Source organism: Ostrinia furnacalis, unplaced genomic scaffold (genome assembly GCF_004193835.3).
Source record: "Ostrinia furnacalis isolate ACB-3 unplaced genomic scaffold, ASM419383v2 OfSCF7464, whole genome shotgun sequence".
Classification (NCBI taxonomy): Eukaryota; Metazoa; Arthropoda; class Insecta; order Lepidoptera; family Crambidae; genus Ostrinia; species Ostrinia furnacalis.
The window spans coordinates 230,140-252,896 of NW_021137703.1; the positions used below are offsets into that span (position 1 = coordinate 230,140).

At 36.8% G+C, this 22,757-nt stretch overlaps 1 protein-coding gene across 1 annotated transcript in view; it reads left to right on the forward strand.

The window, feature by feature from the left end:
- The window catches only part of LOC114364746 (uncharacterized), an 80,133-nt gene that overhangs the window by 47,585 nt on the left and 9,791 nt on the right, over positions 1-22,757 (forward strand). Inside the window, exons 6-7 of the mRNA XM_028321027.1 lie at positions 12,903-12,930; positions 13,517-13,601. Of these exons, the coding sequence (XP_028176828.1) occupies positions 12,903-12,930; positions 13,517-13,601 (113 nt within the window). The remainder of the gene's footprint in view (positions 1-12,902; positions 12,931-13,516; positions 13,602-22,757) is intronic.

Here is a 22,757-nt window from a genome sequence, read left to right on the forward strand (position 1 = left end):
TATTAAATACAATTTTTTAAAACACTTAGGTTAAAACTTAGATTACATAGGTACTACAAGTAGCTCCTCAGTTAAGTCATATGTCAAACATTGAAGGTACTTAAATACGGCTTTTTTACAGTTATATAAATTTAGGGCATATATGTTAAGAATCTTATTTAATTTATCGTACAGAAACGGACCGAGGAAAGTAAAAAATCTATTTGTATAAATAAATTTGGAGATGGATTGCGAAGTAAGTGCAGACTATGTCTTTCCGTCTTTTATTAGTGGTGTCAGCAACATAAAAGTGCGAGGTGTGTTGTTTAAGTAATGTGTGCATTATGTATAATTGGCGGACAGTTAACACATTGCAGGAACTATATAGTAGGTGGGTAGGGTAGAAAAAGGGAAGAGAATTCGCGACTTTCAAGATGGCTCTCTGAGCTCGTTCAAGTGGAATTAATATAGTCTTATGTGCTCCACCCCAAGAAGTGATACAGTACTGGATAATAGATTGGCAGACCGATAAATATACTTTTGTGATCAGTTTTTTGTCTGCTATTGTTCGAAGTTTTTTGAAGACATATATTAATTTGCGTACCCTTTGAACTAAATTTTCTATGTGAGGTCTGAAGGAGAGTGTCCCGTCAATTATGATCCCGAGATATTTTAGGTTGTTAGTTTCATGGATGGTGGGGCACATACATGTAGTGGTAGGCGGGGTTTGACCTTGGTGTGCATAAAGATAAGCATTCTTTGAATTCTAAATATCTAAAAATCTTTGACTTGCCTTTAATAACTTCTTATGCGCTCTTATCTTCACCTTTAATTTGGACACAATAATTGACATCAATATTTAAGTTACAATTTGATAGCAATAGATGGCTCTGTATGTACTTTAGTTCGCGGTTACATAGAGATGGTAAAAGAGTCGTCTGTAGCAACGGTTTAAAAATAATAAGATACTTTTATAAAAACGTGAGCATCCGTGCGAGAGATTGCGTGGGTAGTTTGCCAATGACATCTCCATTCCATGACAACTCCAGACAATGGCGTCTAATTGATTAATGAAAAAATTAAGCCACATCAGCATTACAATTCGCTTTTTTTAACTTTATACCAATCATAGTATGCTCCAAACGATTTTATTATACATTCGATTTACTACAAATTATTTATTATTAGCAACATAAATTAATATAAACTTGACTCCTGGATTCCGGTTTCTTCCAAAAACTCTCCTCAAATCCCGTGATCGATATTTATTTCTTAAGTACATGTACATACCTAAAGTATTGTGTATTGTGATGTTTTTTTATCGCGATATAGTAGTTTCTAGGAGACTAGCTGCATTTTCAGGCTGAATGTAGTTTTTGGGACAAAACAGCCTAACTCTGTCTCATTAACTACATTAATTAAAAAAAAAGTGCTTACACGCGAAAACATACCAAACTGATGGACAAATATAATTTCATGATATAATATTAGTTTACTAGATAATTATGATGAAATGTACTGTAATCGATCGCATTGTCTTGTGGCCTCAACATTGTTTAACTTTGCAATCAAAGTTGGGGTTATTAAATTTGATCAGCTTCTATTGCCGTGGGCCACAGCTTCAGGTTATTGCATCAGTCAACGACAACTTAACATACAATAAACAAAGTACTAACTGGTTAGCACTTAACAATTTCTTAATGTTTTGTTCTTCTTAGTTTCATATTTCTAATACTCAATAGTTTCTAATCTCAATAGATACCTAACTTACACTTAACTTTTTCCTCGTCGCTCAGTCTACATTTCATTTGCCAGTTAACTGACTTTGGACTTTAAACTATTTCCTTCAAAACCTTCACGTATAGGACGATACACGCGCCGCCGGCTATTTTTGCCGTTGATTGTTTTTCAGTGTTTACCATCACTCCATGGGCGCGACACGTGGTGCAATGACATGTAGAACGTGACTCAGTACGTTATAGACAATGAAACTTAGTATGTAGTAACTCAAGTGTTATTGTTCCTGAAAATTTAAGGCAATATACCCGTTATTGAGCTCCATGTTCACATCGTAAATAACCAACATGTGATTGAGGTCAAAGTTAAACGCAATTAATCTTGTGCCGCAAAAGGAATTTCACCACGAATTCACTGAAGAAAGATGAAAACTTAATTATTTTAAAAACGCTTCTCTTGAATCTTGAGGCTAAAGAGCTTTTTATCATAAAATAAGTATTTCAAGTTTCGACACGTTCCAAAGAACCAAGTAAAAATTAATTATGTACCTATTTATACTTATGATATTTATCTGAATTTGAACTTAGTCTGGTGGATATGATTCAACTATAGCATTTCGTATACCTAACCGTTTGTTGAAACTGTAAGTACCGTCAGCATGATCCGGGCGGACAAGAATGTGGCAATAAATAACTGCCTTATCCCGCAGCCGTTTGCCGCCTCCTCTACTGGGGATGCCAGCACTTTCATTGAGACCGCCCCTTACTATCGGTGGCAGGTCTAGTTGAGAATCGAGATAATAAATATCTCACATCGATAGTCGCTACACTATTAAAGTCGCTTTTAGCCTTTGGAGGCTCCTGACGTCGTAGTTAGTGTAACTCGCTATAAACTGATAGGAATTAGAGAAACTCTGAGCGTGAAGTACGAGTGATATCATCATCATCATCATCATTTCAGCCACAGGACGTCCACTGCTGAACATAGGCCTCCCCCAATGACTTCCACATCGCACAGTTGGTAGCGGCCTGCATCCGAGTGGAATACCAGCTCGGAAATCTCAAGACGTAGGTACTCTTATTGGTGACTTCTGATGTAGTGATGTGGTGATACTTTTTTTCTTCCTCTATCTATTTATTACTATGAAGGTTGTAACAATTTGATTGCCATCATTTATTCGCTTTGCACTATTTGCTTCAGATTTAACTATCTTAAAATATCGACTGATACCGTCGCGGGTTCAATGAAATTTTAATTTCCTCTAGGTCTTCACTGATTGTGGTTTTTACTGGTGGTTAAGCTTTGATAGATCCTATAGCTACCTAAGAGTCGAAATATCAGACTCTATATTAATGTAAGTATCTCTTCTATCAAAAACAACGATAGTCGATTGCTTCCAATGGTAGGGGTAGAAACAGTAACGTAGCTCGACATGCGATTACGTGGATTTGGGAAGGGCCGGGAAAACAAAAATACAGCTATTGNTGATGATGATGTTGAGTAACAGATGTGCAGTGCTAGAGTGTGTCTAGCAAAGATAATAGACGTGCAGTGCTAGAGTTTGACTAATAGACAACAATGAAAAGTAACATCCGAAGGTAGTAAGGATGTCGAAACAAAAATATGGGAGGGTTAATATTTACCGTTAAAAAGTGTTTTTGTTGCAAAATCCCGAAACAGTGATAATTTCGATGTAAAAAAGTAAATCAGAAACAATGAGAAACGCATGGTTTTAGTTCCCATTTGTTAACATTAGATTAATAGGTACAACCTACCTACAAATATTCGCTTGAAGTTTTGATCCGTATACACCGATCGTAGTCACAAGCTGTAACTATTAAATTACAAAAATAATGCAACACAAAAAGTTAGAAGTAAAAAGAAACCACTAGCTTAATACGTTTCTGAGTTTGTTCATTAGAGAAAAATATGGCAGAAATCTTGAAGCTTTTTGATGCTACTTGCGCTGCATGTCATTGTTAAGCGAATAAAATCACAGGCAGCTTCTTGTTTCAGTGGCAGGAAGCAGGATGCAGGCTGCATTTCCTAGGTTAACTATCAAGTACCTATGGGTACTTAGGTGGCTTTTGCGCGAAGTAGTTTGTTTGGTTTAATAAACGGGTTAATTTAAACGGCAAAAATAATATTAAACGTAAGTTCATCTTTAGAAAACCTTCTGATGTCCTGATTATAGAAACTTATCTTTGACTTGCCTTTAATAACTTCTTATGCGCTCTTATCTCACCTTTAATTTGGACACAATAATTGACATCAATATTTAAGTTACAATTTGATAGCAATAGATGGCTCTGTGTGTACTTTAGTTCGCGGTTACATAGAGACGCTAAAAGAGACGTCTGTAGCAACGGTTTAAAAATAATAAGATACTTTTATAAAAACGTGAGCAACCGTGCGAGAGATTGCGTGGGTAGTTTGCCAATGACATCTCCATTCCATGACAACTCCAGACAATGGCGTCTAATTGATTAATGAAAGAACAGCATTACAATTCGCTTTTTTAACTTTATACCAATAACTAGCTTTCCGCCCGCGGCTTCGCCCGCGTGGAATTTTGTCTGTCACAGAAAAACTTTATCGCGCGCGTCCCTGTTTCAAAAACCGGGATAAAAACTATCCTATGTTCTTTCCCGGGACTCAAACTATCTCTATGCCAAATTTCATCAAAATCGGTTGCGAGGTTTAAGCGGGAAAGCGGGAAAGCGTAACAGACAGACAGACAGACAGACAGAGTTACTTTCGCATTTATAATATTAGTTGGGATTATAGTATGCTCCAATCGAATTTATTATACATTCGATTTACTATAAATTATTTACTATAAATTATATATCAACATAAACTAATATAAACTCGAGTCCTGGATTCCGGTCTCTTAAAAAAACTCTCATCAAATCCCGTGATTGATACCTATTTCTTAAGTACATACCTACATACCTAAAGTATTGTGTATTGTGATGTTTTTTTTATTGCGATATAGTAGTTTCTAGGAGACTAGCTGCATTTACAGGCTGTATGTAATTTTTGGGACAAAACTTAGCCTAACTCTGTCTCATTAACTACATTAATTAAAAAAAACAGGTGCTCACGCGAAAACATACCAAACTGATGGACAAAAATAATTTCATGATATAATATTAGTTTACTAAATATGATGAAATGTACTGTAATCGATCGCATTGTCTTGTGGCCTCAACATTGTTTAACTTTGCAATCAAAGTTGGGGTTATTAAATTTGATCAGCTTCTATTGCCGTGGGCCACAGCTTCAGGTTATTGCATCAGTCAACGACAACTTAACTTACAATAAACACTGGTTAGCACTTAACAATTTCTTAATGTTTTGTTCTTCTTAGTTTCATATTTCTAATACTCAGTAGTTTCTAATCTCAATAGATAACTTACACTTAAAACTTTTTCCTCATCGCTCAGTCTACATTTCATTTGCCAGTTACCTGACTTTGGACCTTAAACTATTTCCTTCAAAACCTTCACGTATACACGCGCCGCCGGCTATTTTTGCCGTTTGATTGTTTTTAAGTGTTTACCATCACTCCATGGGCGCGACACGTGGTGCAATGACATGTAGAACGTGACTCAGTATGTTATGGACAATGGAACTTATGTAGTAACTCACATGTTATTGTTCCATGTTCACATCGTAAATAACCACGATATGATTGAGGTCAAAGTTAAATGCAATTAATCTTGTGCCGCAACAGGATTTTCACCACGAATTCACTGAAGAAAGATGAAAACTTAATTATTTTAAAAACGCTTCTCTTGAGGCTAAAGGGCTTTTTATCATAAAATAAGTATTTCAAGTTTCGACACGTTCCAAAGAACCAAGTAAAAATTAATTAGGTACCTATTTATACTTATGATATTTATCTGAATTTGAACTTAGTCTGGTGGATATAATTCAACTATAGCATTTCGTATACCTAACCGTTTGTTGAAACTGTAAGTACCGTCAGCATGATCCGGGCGGACAAGAATGTGGCAATAAATAACTGCCTTATCCCGCAGCCGTTTGCCGCCTCCTCTACTGGGGTTGCCAGCACTTTCATTGAGACCGCCCCTTACTATCGGTGGCAGGTCTAGTCGAGAATCGAGATAAATATCTAACATACGTCGCTACACTATTATAGGCGCTTTAAGCCCTTGGTGGCTCCTGACTGACGTTGTGTCGCGTCGTAGTGCCACTCGCTATAGGCCTTGATGGCAATGATATATCAGGTCGAATAAACCAAGGCATACCTACAACACATTGGTGGTGTTTTTTCTTTTTCTATCATGTAGGTTGTAACAACTTGATTGTCATCATTTATTCCCTTTGCATTGGATGGGAAGTCGATTCTTAAATTCGATCTCGATTGATACCGTTTGCGGGTTCTATGAAATTTCAATTTCCTTTAGGGCCTAGAGCCTAGGTTAAGCTTAGATTCTAGCTACACAGGAGTTGCAGCGGTGGGAACTGAATATAAGACTATAGTCATGTTCTCTTTTCTATCACAAACGAACGACAATCTCGATTGCTTCCAATGGTAGGGGTAGAAACAGTAACGTAGCTCGACATGCGATTACGTGGATTTGGGAAGGGCCGGGAAAACAAAAATACAGCTATTGGTGGGTCGGGGGCGGGGCTGTTATCGCCGCTGAAACTGCGGCATTAATATTCACTATCCCACAGATAGATATCAATTTAGATAGCGGTTCTCTTTAATGTTAATTTTTTAAAATAATAACAGCTTACGACTAAGAAACTAATCTAACTGAACATATTATTACCGCCTAGCAGTTGGGTTTTTCAGTACTTTACAGAATAAGTAAATGAACATTTCTCATGACCACATGTTCCGTAGGTGTACCAGTGTGTACTATTTAGGTATTAATATAATTATGGTTAAAGAAATTTATTCTCAAAAAAGACAAATAGTCACTTACATGAGAACATCATTTACATGAGTATTTAAATAGATCGTTCAAAACGCTTATTTTATTCATAGGTTAATTAGTACTTACACCAAATCGTAAGCTACCTAGGTAATCCCTATTCTTATGTAAATTTTATCTTAGTTTTATCTTGAAAATGTCCTGTCTCCATGACTATGTTTGTGCGAAACTTTACCCGTTGCTATGTGAAGTAAGACTAACATTTCACATTCCCGGCGCATGGCCGACAATATTAAGGGGATTTTGCGACAAACAAGAAAAATTGAGAGCTCATGGCTGTAGGAATTTATATTGCGCGCTCTGTAGTGCTCGCAAAATCGAATCAAAATAAAATTAAGTTGATGAATGATGCATCATTCAAATTTATTTGGTTACAATTTATGTATTTCTGCACACACGTCTTGCATGTTTTAGTAGAGTATCTTGCAAATGGACGTCAACATAAGCTGAGCTTGATATACAAACTTTTTGATATAGAATTCCGATACAAAATTAAACAAGAATAGGGTAGGTAATCACACCAATCAATACGATACGATGCATAAACTTATGGCGTCACTGGTTTGCTAATTTAATAACAGACTACTTAAATGTCTATTGATTCTTAAGCATCTATAATCTAATTTTAAATTGAGAAAACTAATCAAGTTTTTATGGTCAGTATTAAGATCTCTTACAGAAGTTGTGTTTTCGAATGATTAGTATGTGCTCATCAATTTCAGCACAGACTAGATCACAGGCGATGTGGTAGGATAATAAAGTGAAGAATTTGACAATTGCATAACGATGATTGATGAAGAGCAGCATAAAAAAAGCTCTAACAAGTAGCTACATAAACAACAAGCAAATTTTTAATATACGCCGTACATATCCCTTTTTCCTTTCCCACGCTCCTGAAAAATGGCATAACTTTCCGGACATAGGTAGAGAAGTCGCAAAAAATATATTAACTTTGCGTGAGCGATGGCTTCAGCTAAATTAATATTCCTCCAATTGACTAATTACGTCGCAACTTCGCGCCATTCGCGCCCTTATTATGCCGAGTTAGGGGCCAGAACCGCTTCAAAGCAATTTTGATTAATTACTCGCGAATAATTTGTACGCGGGTCGGCCGTCAATGAGTTGATAATAAACAATATTAAGCCTCTATACGCTTTGAGATTAGAGTCATAATTGTAGAGAAATTACGTAATTTCGAACTAAGGTTTTCAGGGACAGGTAGATTTTATGCGGAAAACTCATAAAAAACTCATAAAACTCATTTATTTCTGTAAATAGGCTTTAAAAAAGCACTTTTACACGTCCCAGTATTAACCCTACCACTGCTTCAGGACAATAAATGGGCCAGTGCTGAGAAGAAAGAAATGTTTTTTTTAATCTGATTTATCGAATATGTTTTCATCTAACCGATAAAAGAGTTATCTACACTCGTAATCGTAATTGATATTTAACTACAATCAAATGTAAAGGTATTTGAAAACCCTGTCTGATTTGGAAGAGAATGAATGATTCTGCTTTTAAAACACAAAAACTTTTTGTATCTAACCAAAATCAAGGAGAATACAATACTGCCTACTTTTAAGCGCTTCTTGGGACAGATCCCTAAGAAGTCTACATGCATACAGATAAATGTAGCCCTGTATAACCTTCTCGCTTCAAAACCCTTGCCGTTTCATCTATCTACCTACCGAAAGTACCAAGTCATGCCAAGTGAACCAAGCCGGGGTCAAGCCTTCATGGCGCAAAGGTCACGCGTGATGTCAGACGGATTAGAACTATCAAAACTTTAACTTCACTGAAATATGAGAATATGACTCAAATCACTACTAATACCAGTATTAAACCCTGGAAAACATTTTGACAAAATGCATCGTTCACCGCGTCCATGACACGTGGACGTTTTAACGGATTTCAACTAAAAGCTAAAACTACTAGTTTGTATGAGTTATTTCGTTGTTGTACAAAGTTGTTTAAATTGTTTGATAGTTAATATGGATGAAACAAAACTAAATGAAATAGGTACTAAACCATTTACGTCAGTTGTTTTTAATTTATTTGTTTTGCTAACACATTTTACTCGTATTATGTTGTATGCGATGCCTTGGTATTTATCCTAAAGTATATGAGTTTAATATGTATTGAAACCTAACGAAGTTTTTACATTATATTTTGTTTCATATAAATAATCATGTTACTTACTTACCCATTATAATTTAATATTCATAATATGCTTGAATTCCAGTTATTAGTTTAGTCAGAATTCCGAAAACACGCAATTTTCCCTTCGAATCAAATTACTGTTTAGTATTTCGTGTTATAGTGATAGCATCTATTACTGGGAACACTTATTGCTATATTTGCTCAAAAATCCAAGTGGTAAAATGGTCCTTGAATTCCACGTGTTTTATTATGTCTGAAAAGATTTTTCTAATCAAATTACTATTCCTATAATGTCTCATGATTTGCTTTTTGATACTAGCTTTTGCCCGCGGCTTCACCCGCGTGAAATTTAGTTTGTCAGAGATTGTCATAAATTATAGCCTATATGTTATTCTGGGTTAATTATTAACAATAATACTGCAAAGTTTTATTAAAATCAGTTCAGTAGTTTTTGCGTGAAAGAGTAACAAACATCCAGACATACTGACATCCAGACATCCAAACTTTAGCATTTATATAATACTAGCTTTCCGCCCGCGGCTTCGCCCGCGTGGAATTTTGTCTGTCACAGAAAAACGTTATCGCGCGCGTCCCTGTTTCAAAAACCGGGATAAAAACTATCCTATGTTCTTTCCCGGGACTCAAACTATCTCTATGCCAAATTTCATCAAAATCGGTTGCGAGGTTTAAGCGGGAAAGCGTAACAGACAGACAGACAGACAGACAGACAGAGTTACTTTCGCATTTATAATATTAGTTGGGATTAGTAGGATGATTTGCTTTGCGTGTCGGCCGTTTGGTGTAGTCGTTCAGAACGGACTACTGTACCAAGAGGTCCCGGATTCGATTCCCGGTCGGGCAGAAATAGAAATGATGAATTTTAATTTCTATGACGGGTCAGGGTTTTAATGTATAATATGTATGTCAAGCTAGCACCCATAACCCAAACATATAAGTTGCTTACTTTGGGGCTAGCTGGCGGTGTGTGAAATTGTGCAAAGATTTAGAAACTCACAAAACCAAAACAAATGAGGCCATAGAAGCTACCCCAAAGTATCCCGCCACTTGCGCTCCAGCCGCGGTGGGATTCCTTAATTTCCTAGCGTTCATTAAAGCTCTAAACAAGAGTGGCTGTCACATGAAATTCCACCAGGAGTTTATCGGATTCAGGACCGGGAGCGGTTACACTTCGCTGGGAACGATGACCTATTCTGGAAAACGATTACCTACTAACGGTTATTTTAATGCATTCAATTAACGAAACTTTCTTTTACTATGACGCCCTTGGGAACTTGCCATTTTTTCGTACGCATAGTTTAGAAGCCCTGGACCATCGCATTACCAATCTAAAAACCTGCGGAAAATTTGTAGTTGTAGTAGGTGCGATTTTGAAAAAAATATTATTAATCGGATATGCTGTTAACTGTACTTAACAATACTACTTACCTACGTCTCAGAGAGTTATGTAACAATTGACTCTTGGATAGCTTTTAATTATAAAAAGAAAGATTTAAAAAAATGGAGTAATTTGCGTATTTGCGTTAAATCTATCTAACTCGCATTGTTTTAGGCTTGATTCTGAAAATGTGCTCTCGACCTTCGTCAAATGTTTGAATTCCTAAGAGAGGACAGCAGCCCAGCATCTATAACGATAAATTATTTACCATTCAACCTATCAAGTGTCTCACAGCAAGACAATGGAGAACAATAGGGGTGTTGACACGGCCAGGCGAATGACATGGAAAGATTACATTTCTTTTGAATTTTATTCACTGTTAATAGCTTAAAAAGTTAACGAGAATTCAGTCAATTGACTGCCATAAAAAAGTTCTGCGTGGATGTGGCTTAATCTATGGACTATCCAGAAACAAATCAAATCAAATCAAATTTTGAAGTGCTACAATGAAATAAAATAATAAGACACGGGTCTTAACGCGACGTTTCTTAATGAAAGTTTAAAATCTTATACAATGAAATATTTAAACAAAAAATTACCAAATTGGTGTGAACGGCAAAAGTACCTAAGAACCATCGCTTAAGATCATTACTAGTTATAGATGGTGTCCTGAAAGTTACAGACATCCTGAATACTACCCTATTTGCTCCGTTCTTGATATATTTTTAATTAGCTCTAGATTCTCGCAGAAAGAGACCCAAGGAGGTGATTTATCGTAACGTTCTGCATAGTAGACCCCCAGAAACGTGATCGTATCTCATTATTTATAATAATTGGACGGCACGGATAAAGAGCCGGAATACGAAACTAGTGGGTTCTCAAGCGGGAAATACGGGCTAGTTTTGCATTCTCGGCTGCGGCAGTTTGTTGGATATTTATCTATTTGAATATATATATATTTGTCATGACTATGGGTCTTTTTTCAAGAGATTATTTTCCATAAACTTGGCACATTGTCCTGAAGGCCTAGGATGCGCGCCGCAATAAGCGGTTTTCACGCCATTTTGTCGATTTTGCCCATACATTTTGACGTCGATAAAGTATATCACGGCGCGCATCCTAGCCCGGCTGGAAGATCAATCGGGACTACAATAGTTAACCACATTACGAATAATGTGAACTGCTCTACACTACTACTTACTCTAGATTTACTTAGGTCAACATGTTAGGTTAGAACAACATGCTCTTCACACAAACACGATCTCCCGCTTTCATCCAGCTGCTACCAGCTATGTTGATCCTGGTCCATAGTTCATGGTGCTGGTGGACGTCCTACGTCTTTGCCTAGATGTGGTCTCCGTTACGTCACACACACATTACTCTTTCCAAATACTCTCTTGGCCTCTACCGCCGTAAGTTGTAGCTGACATACGTAATGCGCATTTCGCACGCCACACTCAAAGCGTACCCGGCCGCAAAACTACCCCGTGCGTTTTCCCCGCGTAAAAAAGAGGGGTAATTCATCACTCCCCAGCTGGCGGGTGAAGGTCCTCGTCACGGCAACTTATTGCAACACCAGCCGCTAATGTGGTCTGGTATTGGGCGATCTATCAGCGGGATCCTATAGGGAATTTTAATGAGGGCTTATGTATAGTAAGTACTTATACAGGGTAGGTGGCGGGTCGGTATAGTCCGGGGTTAAATGTACTTTTATACAAATCGGGCGAATGAAAAATAGGGAAGATAGGGTATGTAAGGAATATTTTTTTTATAAAATACTCGTAAGCAAATGAAGGATAATTATGTTGAACATTTATTACAGCTGACAGAACTTCATTTTGTGCATTTTCATTGGAAATCAAGTACACAACATGGCAACCATGTCCATTTATTTTCACCAAGGTCAATAGAGTCAACTAAAACAGCATCCTTTGTTCACCTAGGAATTTATTCATCCAAGTGAACACATGCGACTTTTTTCATTGACCAAGTGGACTTATATTACCTGGTTAACACTTTAGTCGACTGAATTCACCTGGAAAATAAAGTTGGGTGAAATGCTTCCGAGGTGATATCACCCAGGTGAACAAAGTGGAATAAACCGTCTAGACGTTCGAGGAACACGGAAATAATGAAAAAGCCTCTAACTCGCTTATTTGGGCAATGAAATTATTGAATCGATGTAATTCCCGACATAAAAAGGTGAGGTTATTGTTCGCATAAAAACTTGTGGTGTTTTGAGGGCCCCGAGTCGGGGAATAACGCGAGTTTTTATGGGCCTTCATTAATATTTATGCGAAAGTTTTGTACTTACGTAATTCGGTTGCTCTCGTCCTGTATCCATTATTCTTACATACATTATGAAAGATGTAGAGTCTTCCATTGACTAAAATAGAGTTCGTGATAAGTTACAACTTAGATGAGCCATGACCTGCTAACACTAGTGTTTCTGCCAAATGCATCATTAAGGACTATAAGAAAAAGACTTACGAATCTTTTAAATCAGTTAGAAAATCTGCTTTTATTTAAAAAGGGTCATGCATTCTAAATGTGTAGACAAAGTATATTTCCCACCTAGTCTTTAAAGTTTTTTAACAATGTATATTTCTACTAATGATGTCGTTTTCTTTTGTTTTTTCCTGCTCTCTTGTGGCCAGAGACTGGATGTCAGCGATTTCAAAAACGGTAACTATCAACAAAACTAATCAGCCATTAGTATTTTTCAGTTTAGTTATAATGCTTTTTACTTTCAAATACGTTTATTACTCAAGTAAAGAAGTTACAAATATACATAGTTGTTGCAATTCACGATGTGCGGTGGCTCGCTAATGTTCGTTTTCCAATAGTTTTGATAGACATTACATGACATTACACTATCGTTATGTGCATGTGTACACACACAAGTAAAGCTCACTCGCCTTCGTGAGTTGCAAGAACTGTACCAGAATAAATGTAAGTAGTCTGAAAGGACTTAATTTGTTTGAATTCGAAAATGACTTATTTACTGACTATACACTAGTAGTAATTAGCCTTGAAAGTTTCTATGAACTTTTGCTTGATTTGAAAAGCTTAGAGCCTAGAACAGTTACTAGGCAATATTTAGGCTGGGTTGCACCATCTTATTTTTTTGACAAACATCAAATATCTGTCAACCTCCATACAAAAAACACCGGTTATCGTTATAGTTACGGTCAAAGTTAGGTGGTGCAACTCAGCCTTAGTAGTAATTAGACCCCATTTTTAAAAATGTTGTCTGTTTTTTCGTCAACAGTTGCCCCCGCCACCGCATATCGAGTTGGTGATGTCGATGCCGTACCTCCGCACTGCCTTCAAACGACCCACCGTGAGAGTTCGCCGTAAGTATTCTTTAGTAAATACAATTTTGTTAGGTACCAATTTTTCTTAACGTCACTTTGAAGTGTCACTTTATTATTCACTAGCTTTCCGCCCGCGGCATCGCCCGCGTGGAATTTTGTCTATCACAGAAAAACTTTATCGCGCGCGTCCCTGTTTCAAAAACCGGGACATAAAATATCCTGTGTCCTTTCCCGGGACTCAAACTATCACTCTGCGAAATTTCATCAAAATCGGTTTAGTCAGTGGTTTAGGCTTGAAAGCAAGACAGACAGAGTTACTTTCGCATTTATAATATTAGTATAGATTATTTCTCTCCAAAGATCAATAATTTATCGGTATTTCTGGAAAAAAATCTATGTTCTTTAAAAAGTATGTTCGTGATGAAACGTTTGATAATAAACAAGCCCCCAAATGTACTAATGTTTATAAAAAATTAAGGCAAACAGGCAGCTCGACATGAATATCAAATTGAAACCTAGTTTCACAAGTCACAACACGTCCAATAATAATTCTGAACCAAACAAATTGAATTACAAGCACAAGCAGTTTCCGAGAAAACTACGCATATGCCATAAGATAAACAGACAGACAAACATAATTACACAATTTTCAGATAAATTAATTTACAGTTACGTGAATGCTCTACCTAACGTAACAACTCCTATTGAAACGGATTTGGATTGACGTTAGTTCATTATGTTACGATTCAATTAATTACGTTATATCTAGGTTTCCTTGCTCGCGACACTTAAACCTGACTTCCCTGACGTAAGCACTTTACGTAAGCTTCTTACAAACAATGGGGTAGGACAGGGATGGCGAACTAATGGCGCGCGACACAATAAAACCCATGGGCACGCAAAGTTTTTTTACCCACAACGAGGAAGTTCTTGGCCTGATTCTGCTTTTGATGGAAAGTGATGATCGGGCTGAAGGTGGAAGCGAGCTTCACCCGGAATTCTCATCCACAGAGGAGCTGGCTATCTTACCCTCAACTGCCAACACAAAACGCTGTTACATTTTATTTTGGCGAGAGACTTAGATAAGATTGTGGTAACAAGCCAGACGGACTTAGAAAAAGCCCTACCACCATTCAAATCGAGCAGAAAATTTTGTACCCTTGAATAACCCTGGCCGTCTGAGTCTGAAGCTGATGGTCATACTACGGGACTATTCCCACCTCTGCAAACTCCTGTGTGATCTACAGCTTGACCGCCAAAACCTAACCAGTAAAGGCCAAGTTTGTTCCAGTCATGCTACTAAATCACAGATACGATATTATTTGATTGGTTTCAATAAACATTTTTTAGAAAAAATACACACACAATGGCTTGCCAACCCTGGCCTAGGATAAATTCTCCGAACAATCACCTGGCTCCGTGAAGCCGTCAGCTGCACCGTCTCGCGATGACAACACGTGTTCCCTTCGTGGGCAGACGCGTGAGGATCTCTAAAAGAAATATGCTGAATGCCCACTTACCAATACCTGTTGTATTGTTACCAGTCGGAGATAATAAGGGTAGTTCATGTAGATATAGATAGATATATAGATAAATCATTTATTTGCATACACTTAAGTCTTAACACACAATATGAAATAGTAAAGTTGCAGCATAACAATAATAAGAAAAGAATAGAATACAACAGAATACGATATAAGCATGCATAAAACAAACAAAAGCAGTTACAAGTGGAAGAATATTTCCTGCATGATGTGTGTCGCAGCGATGCAAAAAGCAAAGCTCAATGTAAACACTGCCCTGAAAAGGGCAGAACACTGATTTTCAGCTCTTGCTAGAGAATCCGCGAAGCCCACGAGAACGAAATCGCCCGTCATCCGCTATCAGTAAAAATGTTTAAAAAACGACTAGGGGAAATACTAATATTAAAAATAATAATAGATTTACCCCAACTGACTGTAGAGTCAGTCGGGATACTTTTTAAGATATCAAAGTTCGATTCTACAGTATATCATTATTAGTCCAGTCAATAAAGTATTATAGAGGGAAATGTGGGAACACAATTTCTGACTTCGTGACTTTATTTAGATAACTGAATCATTCATTGACTGTACTTTCATCTGTGATTCTACCATCAATTTTGTATGGCAAAGCGAAGGCTTCACCAACTCAATTTTACAGTTAATTGAAAATTAGAGTGAGTAGAGAAGTTGTGCCTTAGTGTTATTGGTTAATTACATAATTATTATTAAATACTGTGGTTGTGCCAGTAACTTAAACTACTGAATCTAGAGATTGTTTTACTTTGAAGCATATAATATTTGCTGGAATTGGAAATATAATCAAAAGCTACTAAATTGTTCTAGTAAAAAAGATATTGGAAAATAATAATTCTTCGAACAATCACACGGCTAATGTTTTTTCCATTTAGGTGTGTCACATTTGGTAAAGAAAGACATCATGAATAAAACATCTTTCAGGAGTCTTATATTTTGTGAAATAACTAACATCCACATGTAAATAATTGAAAACTGACTATTATACTTACCTTTTCTTAGGGTTTGGATTTTCTCATTATCCATACAGTGGTAACACAACACCTTCTAGGCTTCTAAAATTCGGTTACCCTTTATAAACATAATTTCTTTTCGTGTAGAGCTTTGATTTTATTCGAATAACTCCGACTAATCTTTTTTTTTAATATATGAATCTACTCATGATACATAGCTTAGTACATCCCCAAATATGAGACAAATCCATTGAGTTTTTCTTGTCTTTATTTTTACTATTTATTTGTATTTTTTATTTATATGCTCGTAAAAAATTCTACCTATGCGATTTATTTAAGCTCTATGAAAACATCGCAAACACTATGCATCACGCCTCGCAAACACATAACCAAAATGACAAGCTAAAAATCTACCATTAAATAATAGAGTATAACTACCTTATTTAATCAAAACGATATTTTATATGCAGCTTATCAACTTTGCCTCGCGAGTTCAGTGAAATATATCGTATTTTTTCGAGGATCAATAACCCATTTTAAAATTCACTGATCGGAGCTCGAATCGAGTTTACGGTTCGAATAAAGACAAATCGATTTTCGACTCCACATTAATCAACGCTGAGTTACACGCGACAAACGAAAAAAGGACGGGTCAGTTTATATTGGACTTTATTTTATAAATTAGCAGTTTATTGTAGACGATTTTAAGTAAAAAATAAGCATAATTTTATTTAATTGTGTGATCTCTCATGTAAAAGAAAAGTCACAGTTAATATAATTAAAGATTCGCCAATTTATTAGGTGTTTTGTGTAGCAAATGATCTTTACTCATGCTTTAAGTATCAAAGATTAAGGAAATTGTTGATTTCCTTTTCATTCATTACAGAAATGTCCGATGGTTTATCTTCAACAAACCCAAACATAACGAATCGCGAATGTGAAGCCGCAGGCAGGGACATTATGAAATTTTAACATTTTTCCCGCGACTCCGGGCTGATTGGTTTGTCACAGGAATTCTATAGCTCGTCACTCGGGAACTGTGAATGGTCCCGGGACAAAAGCAGTGATGTTAGCTACAATTATCTTTCTATCAGTGAATACCTACGTACTTCTTTGCATCGATATTTTGGTTTTGGGTTTTGGTATTCTAAAAATTAGTTTGTAATACTTAGGTAATCCCTACTGACTATTTTCAAGAGTTAATTATTCATAGAGCACAACACAATTACTAAAATCCATGCTAGCTCCAGCTTAGCTAAATATTTTATGCTTGTGTTAAAAGAATAACCCCATCAGCTAAGCTTAAACGTATTTATGCTTGCGTTAAAAGTGGTTTTACCACTATAATCCAGCGGTCGACGGAGATCGATCGAAGATCGGTAGTCCGACGTCTATGTCAGGCTATTGTCCGGACTTATCACAAGTATACTTTGCTTTATAATAAAAGTATAGATAACCGCCTCTGTGGTCTAGTGGTAAGACCACCTGCTTCAGACGCAGAGGTCCCGGGTTCGATTCCCAGTGGGGGCAGATTGTTCTGTTCGGTTTGGTTGGTGGTAGGGCTTGTTCTAAGTCCGCCTGGCTAGCTACCACCATCTTACCTAAGTCTGTCGCCATAACAACAATGTTAACAGCATTATTGTGTTCCGGCAGTTAGAGGTAAGATAGCCAGTTCCTCCATGGTTGAGGATTCCGGGTGAAGCTCGCTTCCACCTTCGGCTTGATCGTCACTTACCATCAGGTGAGATACAAGNTAACTCGCTTATTTGGGCAATGAAATTATTGAATCGATGTAATTCCCGACATAAAAAGGTGAGGTTATTGTTCACATAAAAACTTGTGGTGTTTTGAGGGCCCCGAGTCGGGGAATAACGCGAGTTTTTATGGACCTTCATTAATATTTATGCGAAAGTTTTGTACTTACGTAATTCGGTTGCTCTCGTCCTGTAACCATTATTCTTACATACATTATTAAAGATGTAGAGTCTTCCATGAAAACCACAAAATGACTGAAATAGAGTTAGTGATAAGTTACAACTTAGATGAGCCATGCGACCTGCTAACACTAGTCATCATCATCATCATCAACAGCCCTTTACAGTCCACTGCTGGACTATGAGCCTCCTCCACTATAGTGGAGGGTTTTGCCATAAACCCCACGCTTGGCAGGCGGGTTGGAGATCGCAGTTTAAAAGATTGATGTTTGTCAGAGAGCGCTGCTGCCCGTTCTCTGTTTGATGTGTAGTCCCTAAGTCGCCTCTTACGACACCCGCGGGAAGAGTAGGGGTTGGTGACAAATGTATTCTACTCTGCCGTCACCACACGGCATCTCTAACTAACACTAGTGTTTCTGCCAAATGCATCATTAAGGACTATAAGAAAAAGACTTACGAATCTTTTAAATCAGTTAGAAAATCTGCTTTTATTTAAAAAGGGTCATGCATTCCAAATGTGTAAACAAAGTATATTTCCCACCTAGTCTTTAAAGTTTTTTTAACAATGTATATTTTTACTAATGATGTCGTTTTCTTTTGTTTTTTCCTGCTCTCTTGTGGCCAGAGACTGGATGTCAGCGATTTCAAAAACGGTAACTATCAACAAAACTAATCAACCATTAGTATTTTTCAGTTTAGTTATAATGCTTTTTACATTCAAATCCGTTTATTACTTTAGTAAATAAGTACAAATACCAGAATAAATTAAGTAAGTAGTCTGAAAGGAATTAATTTGTTTGAATTCGAAAATGACCAACTTACTGACTATACACTGTAGTACCTACTTAGCCTTGGAAGTTTATATTAACTTTTGCTTGAATTGAAAAGCTTAGAGTCTAGAGCAGTTACTAGACAATATTTAGTAGTAATTAAACCCCATTTTTTTTAAATTTTGTCTGTTTTTTCGTCAACAGTTGCCCCCGCCACCGCATATCGAGTTGGTGATGTCCATGCCGTACCTCCGCACTGCCTTCAAACGACCCACCGTGAGAGTTCGCCGTAAGTATTCCTTAGAGTAGGCGCACACCGTTGATTTTTAGTTGGCCGATAGTTGTGCCCGATTTTAAATTGTATGAAGAATCGGCCAAATCGAATCGGCGTAGTGTGCGCACTACCATATATGCCCATACTGATCAACTGCCCGACTAAACTATCGGCCGACGAAAAATCAACGGTGTGCGCCTACTCTTAGTAAATAAAATTTTGTTAAGTAACCAATTTTTCTTAACGTCACTTTGAAGTGTCACTTTATTATTATAAATTAGACAACTTGCATTTCTCTCCAAAGATCAATAATTTATCGGTATTTTGGAAAAAAATTCTATGTCATTTAAAAAGTATGTTCGTGATGAAACGTTTCATAATAAACAAGCCCCCAAATGTACCTACTAATATTTATAAAAAATTAAGGCAAACAGGCAGCTCTACATGAATAACAAATTGGAACCTAGTTTCACAAGTCACAACACGTCCATTATTTCTGAACCAAACAAATTGATTACAAGTACAGGCAGTTTCCGAGAAAACTACGCATATGCCTTAAAATAAACAGACAGACAAACTTATTGACACAATTTTCAGATAAATTAATTTACAGTTACGTGAATGCTCTACTTAACGTAACAACTCCTATTGAAACGGATTGACGTTAGTTCATTATGTTACGATTCAATTAATTACGTTATAATATCTAGGTTTCCTTGCTCGCGACACTTAGACCTGACTTCCCTGACGTAAGCACTTTACGTAAGCTTCTTACAAACAATGGGGTAGGACAGGGATGGCGAACCAATGGCACGCGACACAATAAAATGCATGGGTACGTCACCAATTACTGAGTTTTTGTTAACCACAACGAGGAAGCTCTTGGTTCTGCACGTGATGGAAAGTAATGATCAAGCCAAAGATACAAGCGTCAACCAACTAGAATACTCATCCGTAGTGGAACTGGCTATTTTACTCCTAACCGCAGGAACACAGCAACGCTGTTACATTGTGTTATGGCGACAGACTTAGATGAGATTGTGGTAGCAACCCAGGTGGACTTACAACAAGCCCTACCGCCAACCGAAACGAGCAGGAAATATTGCACTCACTAGAAATTTAACGCTGGACTTCTGGGTATGAAGGAGATAGTCATACTACGGGACTATTCCCACCTCTGCAAGTCGTATGTAGCCAGGATCTACAGCTTGACCGCCAATAAAAACTCAACCAGTGAAGGTCAACTTTGTCCCGGCCATACTACTAAACCACCTCAGATCATTCTATGATCTGAGTAAACCACAAAGGCTGTATTATTTGATGGCATTGGATGGTTTCAATAAACATTTTTTAGAAAAAATACACACACAATGGCTTGCCAACCCTGGCCTAGGATAAATTCTCCGAACAATCGCCTGGCTCCGTGAAGCCGTCAGCTGCACCGTCTCGCGATGATAACACGTGTTCCCTTCGTGGGCAGACGCGTGAGGATCTCTAAAAAGAAATGCTAAATGCCCACTTACCAATGCCAGTTGTATTGTTACCAGTGGGAGACACAATAAGGGTAGTTCATGTAGGTAGATGTAGATAGATAGATAAATCATTTATTTGCATACACTTAACACACAATATGAAATAGTAAAGTTGCAGCATAACAATAATAAGAAAAGAATAGAATACAGCAGAATACGATATAAGCATGCATATTAAAACAAACAAAAGCAGTTACAAGTGGAAGAATATTTCCTGCATGATGTGTGTCGCAGCGATGCAAAAAGCTAAGAGCTCAATGTAAACACTACCCTGAAAAGGGCAGAACACTGATTTTCAGCTCTTGCTAGAGAATCCGCGAAGTGCACGAGAACGAAATCGCCCGTCATCCGCTATCAGTAAAATGTTTAAAAAACGACTAGGGGAAATACTAAAATTAAAATTAATAATAGATGTACCCCAACTGACTGTAGAGTCAGTCGGGGTACTTTTTAAGATATCAAAGTTCGATTCTACAGTATATTATTATTAGTCCAGTCAATAAAGTATTATAGAGGGAAATGTGGGGAACACAATTTCTGACTTCGTGACTTTATTTTAGGCTAGTTAGGAGATAACTGAATCATTCATTGACTGGACTTTAATCTGTGATTCTACCACCAATTTTGTATCGCAAAGCGAAGGCTTATTATTTACCAACTCAATTTTACAGTTAATTGAAAATTAGAGTGAGTAGAGAAGTTGTGCCTTAGTGTTATTGGTTAATTGCATAATTTTATTATTAAATACTGTGGCTGTGCCCGTAACTTAAACTACTGAATCTAGAGATTGTTTTACTTTGAGGGATATAATATTTGCTGGAATTGGAAATATAATCAAAAGCTACTAAATTGTTCTAGTAAAAAAGATATTGGAAAATAATAATTCTTCGAACAATCACACGGCTAATGTTTTTTCCATTTAGGTATGTCACATTTGGTAAAGAAAGACATCATCAATAAAACATCTTTCAGGAGTATTATATTTTGTGAAATAACTAACATCCACATGTAAATAATTGAAAACTGACAATTATACTTACCTTTTCTTAGGGTTTGGATTTTCTCATTATCCATACAGTGGTAACACAACACCTCTACTCTAGGCTTCTAAAATTTGGTTACCCTTTATAAACATAATTTCTTTTCGTGTAGAGCTTTGATTTTATCCGAATAACTCCGACACTGATTTTATATCTTTGGTGGGTGTGATCTACATGGTGATTTTTAAATCATTAATCTTTTTAATATATGACTCTACTCATGATACATAGCTTAGTACATCCCCAAATATGAGACAAATCCATTGAATTTTTCTTGTCTTTATTTTTACAATTTATTTGTATTTTTTATTTCTATGCTCGTTAAAAAATTCTACCTATGCGATTTATTTACTCCCTATGAAAAAATCGCAAAAACAGTAAACAGTATGCATCACGCCTCGCAAACACATAACCAAAATGACAAGGTAAAAATCTACCATTAAATAATAGAGTACATCTACCTTATTTAATCAAAACGATATTTTATATGCAGCTTTTCAACGTTGCCTCGCGAGTTCAGTGAAATATATCGTATTTTTCCGAGGATCAATAACTCATTTTAAAATTCACTGATCGGAGCTCGAATCGAGTTTACGGTTCGAATAAAGACAAATCGATTTTCGACTCTACATTAATCAACGCTGAGTTACACGCGACAAACGAAAAAAGGACGGGTCAGTTTATATTGGACTTTATTTTATAAATTAGCAGTTTATCGTAGAAGATTTTAAATATAAAATAAGCATAATTATATTTAATTGTGTGATCTCTCATGTAAAAGAAAAGTCACAGTTAATAGACTTTTCTTTTACAAGAGATTGAAGATTCGCCAATTTATCAGGTACTTTGTGCAGAAAATGATCTTTACTCATGCTTCAAGAATATTAAGGAAATTGTTGATTTCCTTTTCATTCATTACATTAAGTCCGATGGTCTTTCTTCAACAAACCTAAACATAACGAATCGCGAATGTGTAGCCGCATTCAGCGACATTATGAAATTTTAACATTTTTCCCGCGACTCCGGGCTGATTGGTTTGTCACAGGAATTCTATAGCTCGTCACTCGGGAACTGTGAATGGTCCCGGGACAAAAGCAGTGATGTTAGCTACAATTATCTTTCTATCAGAATACCTA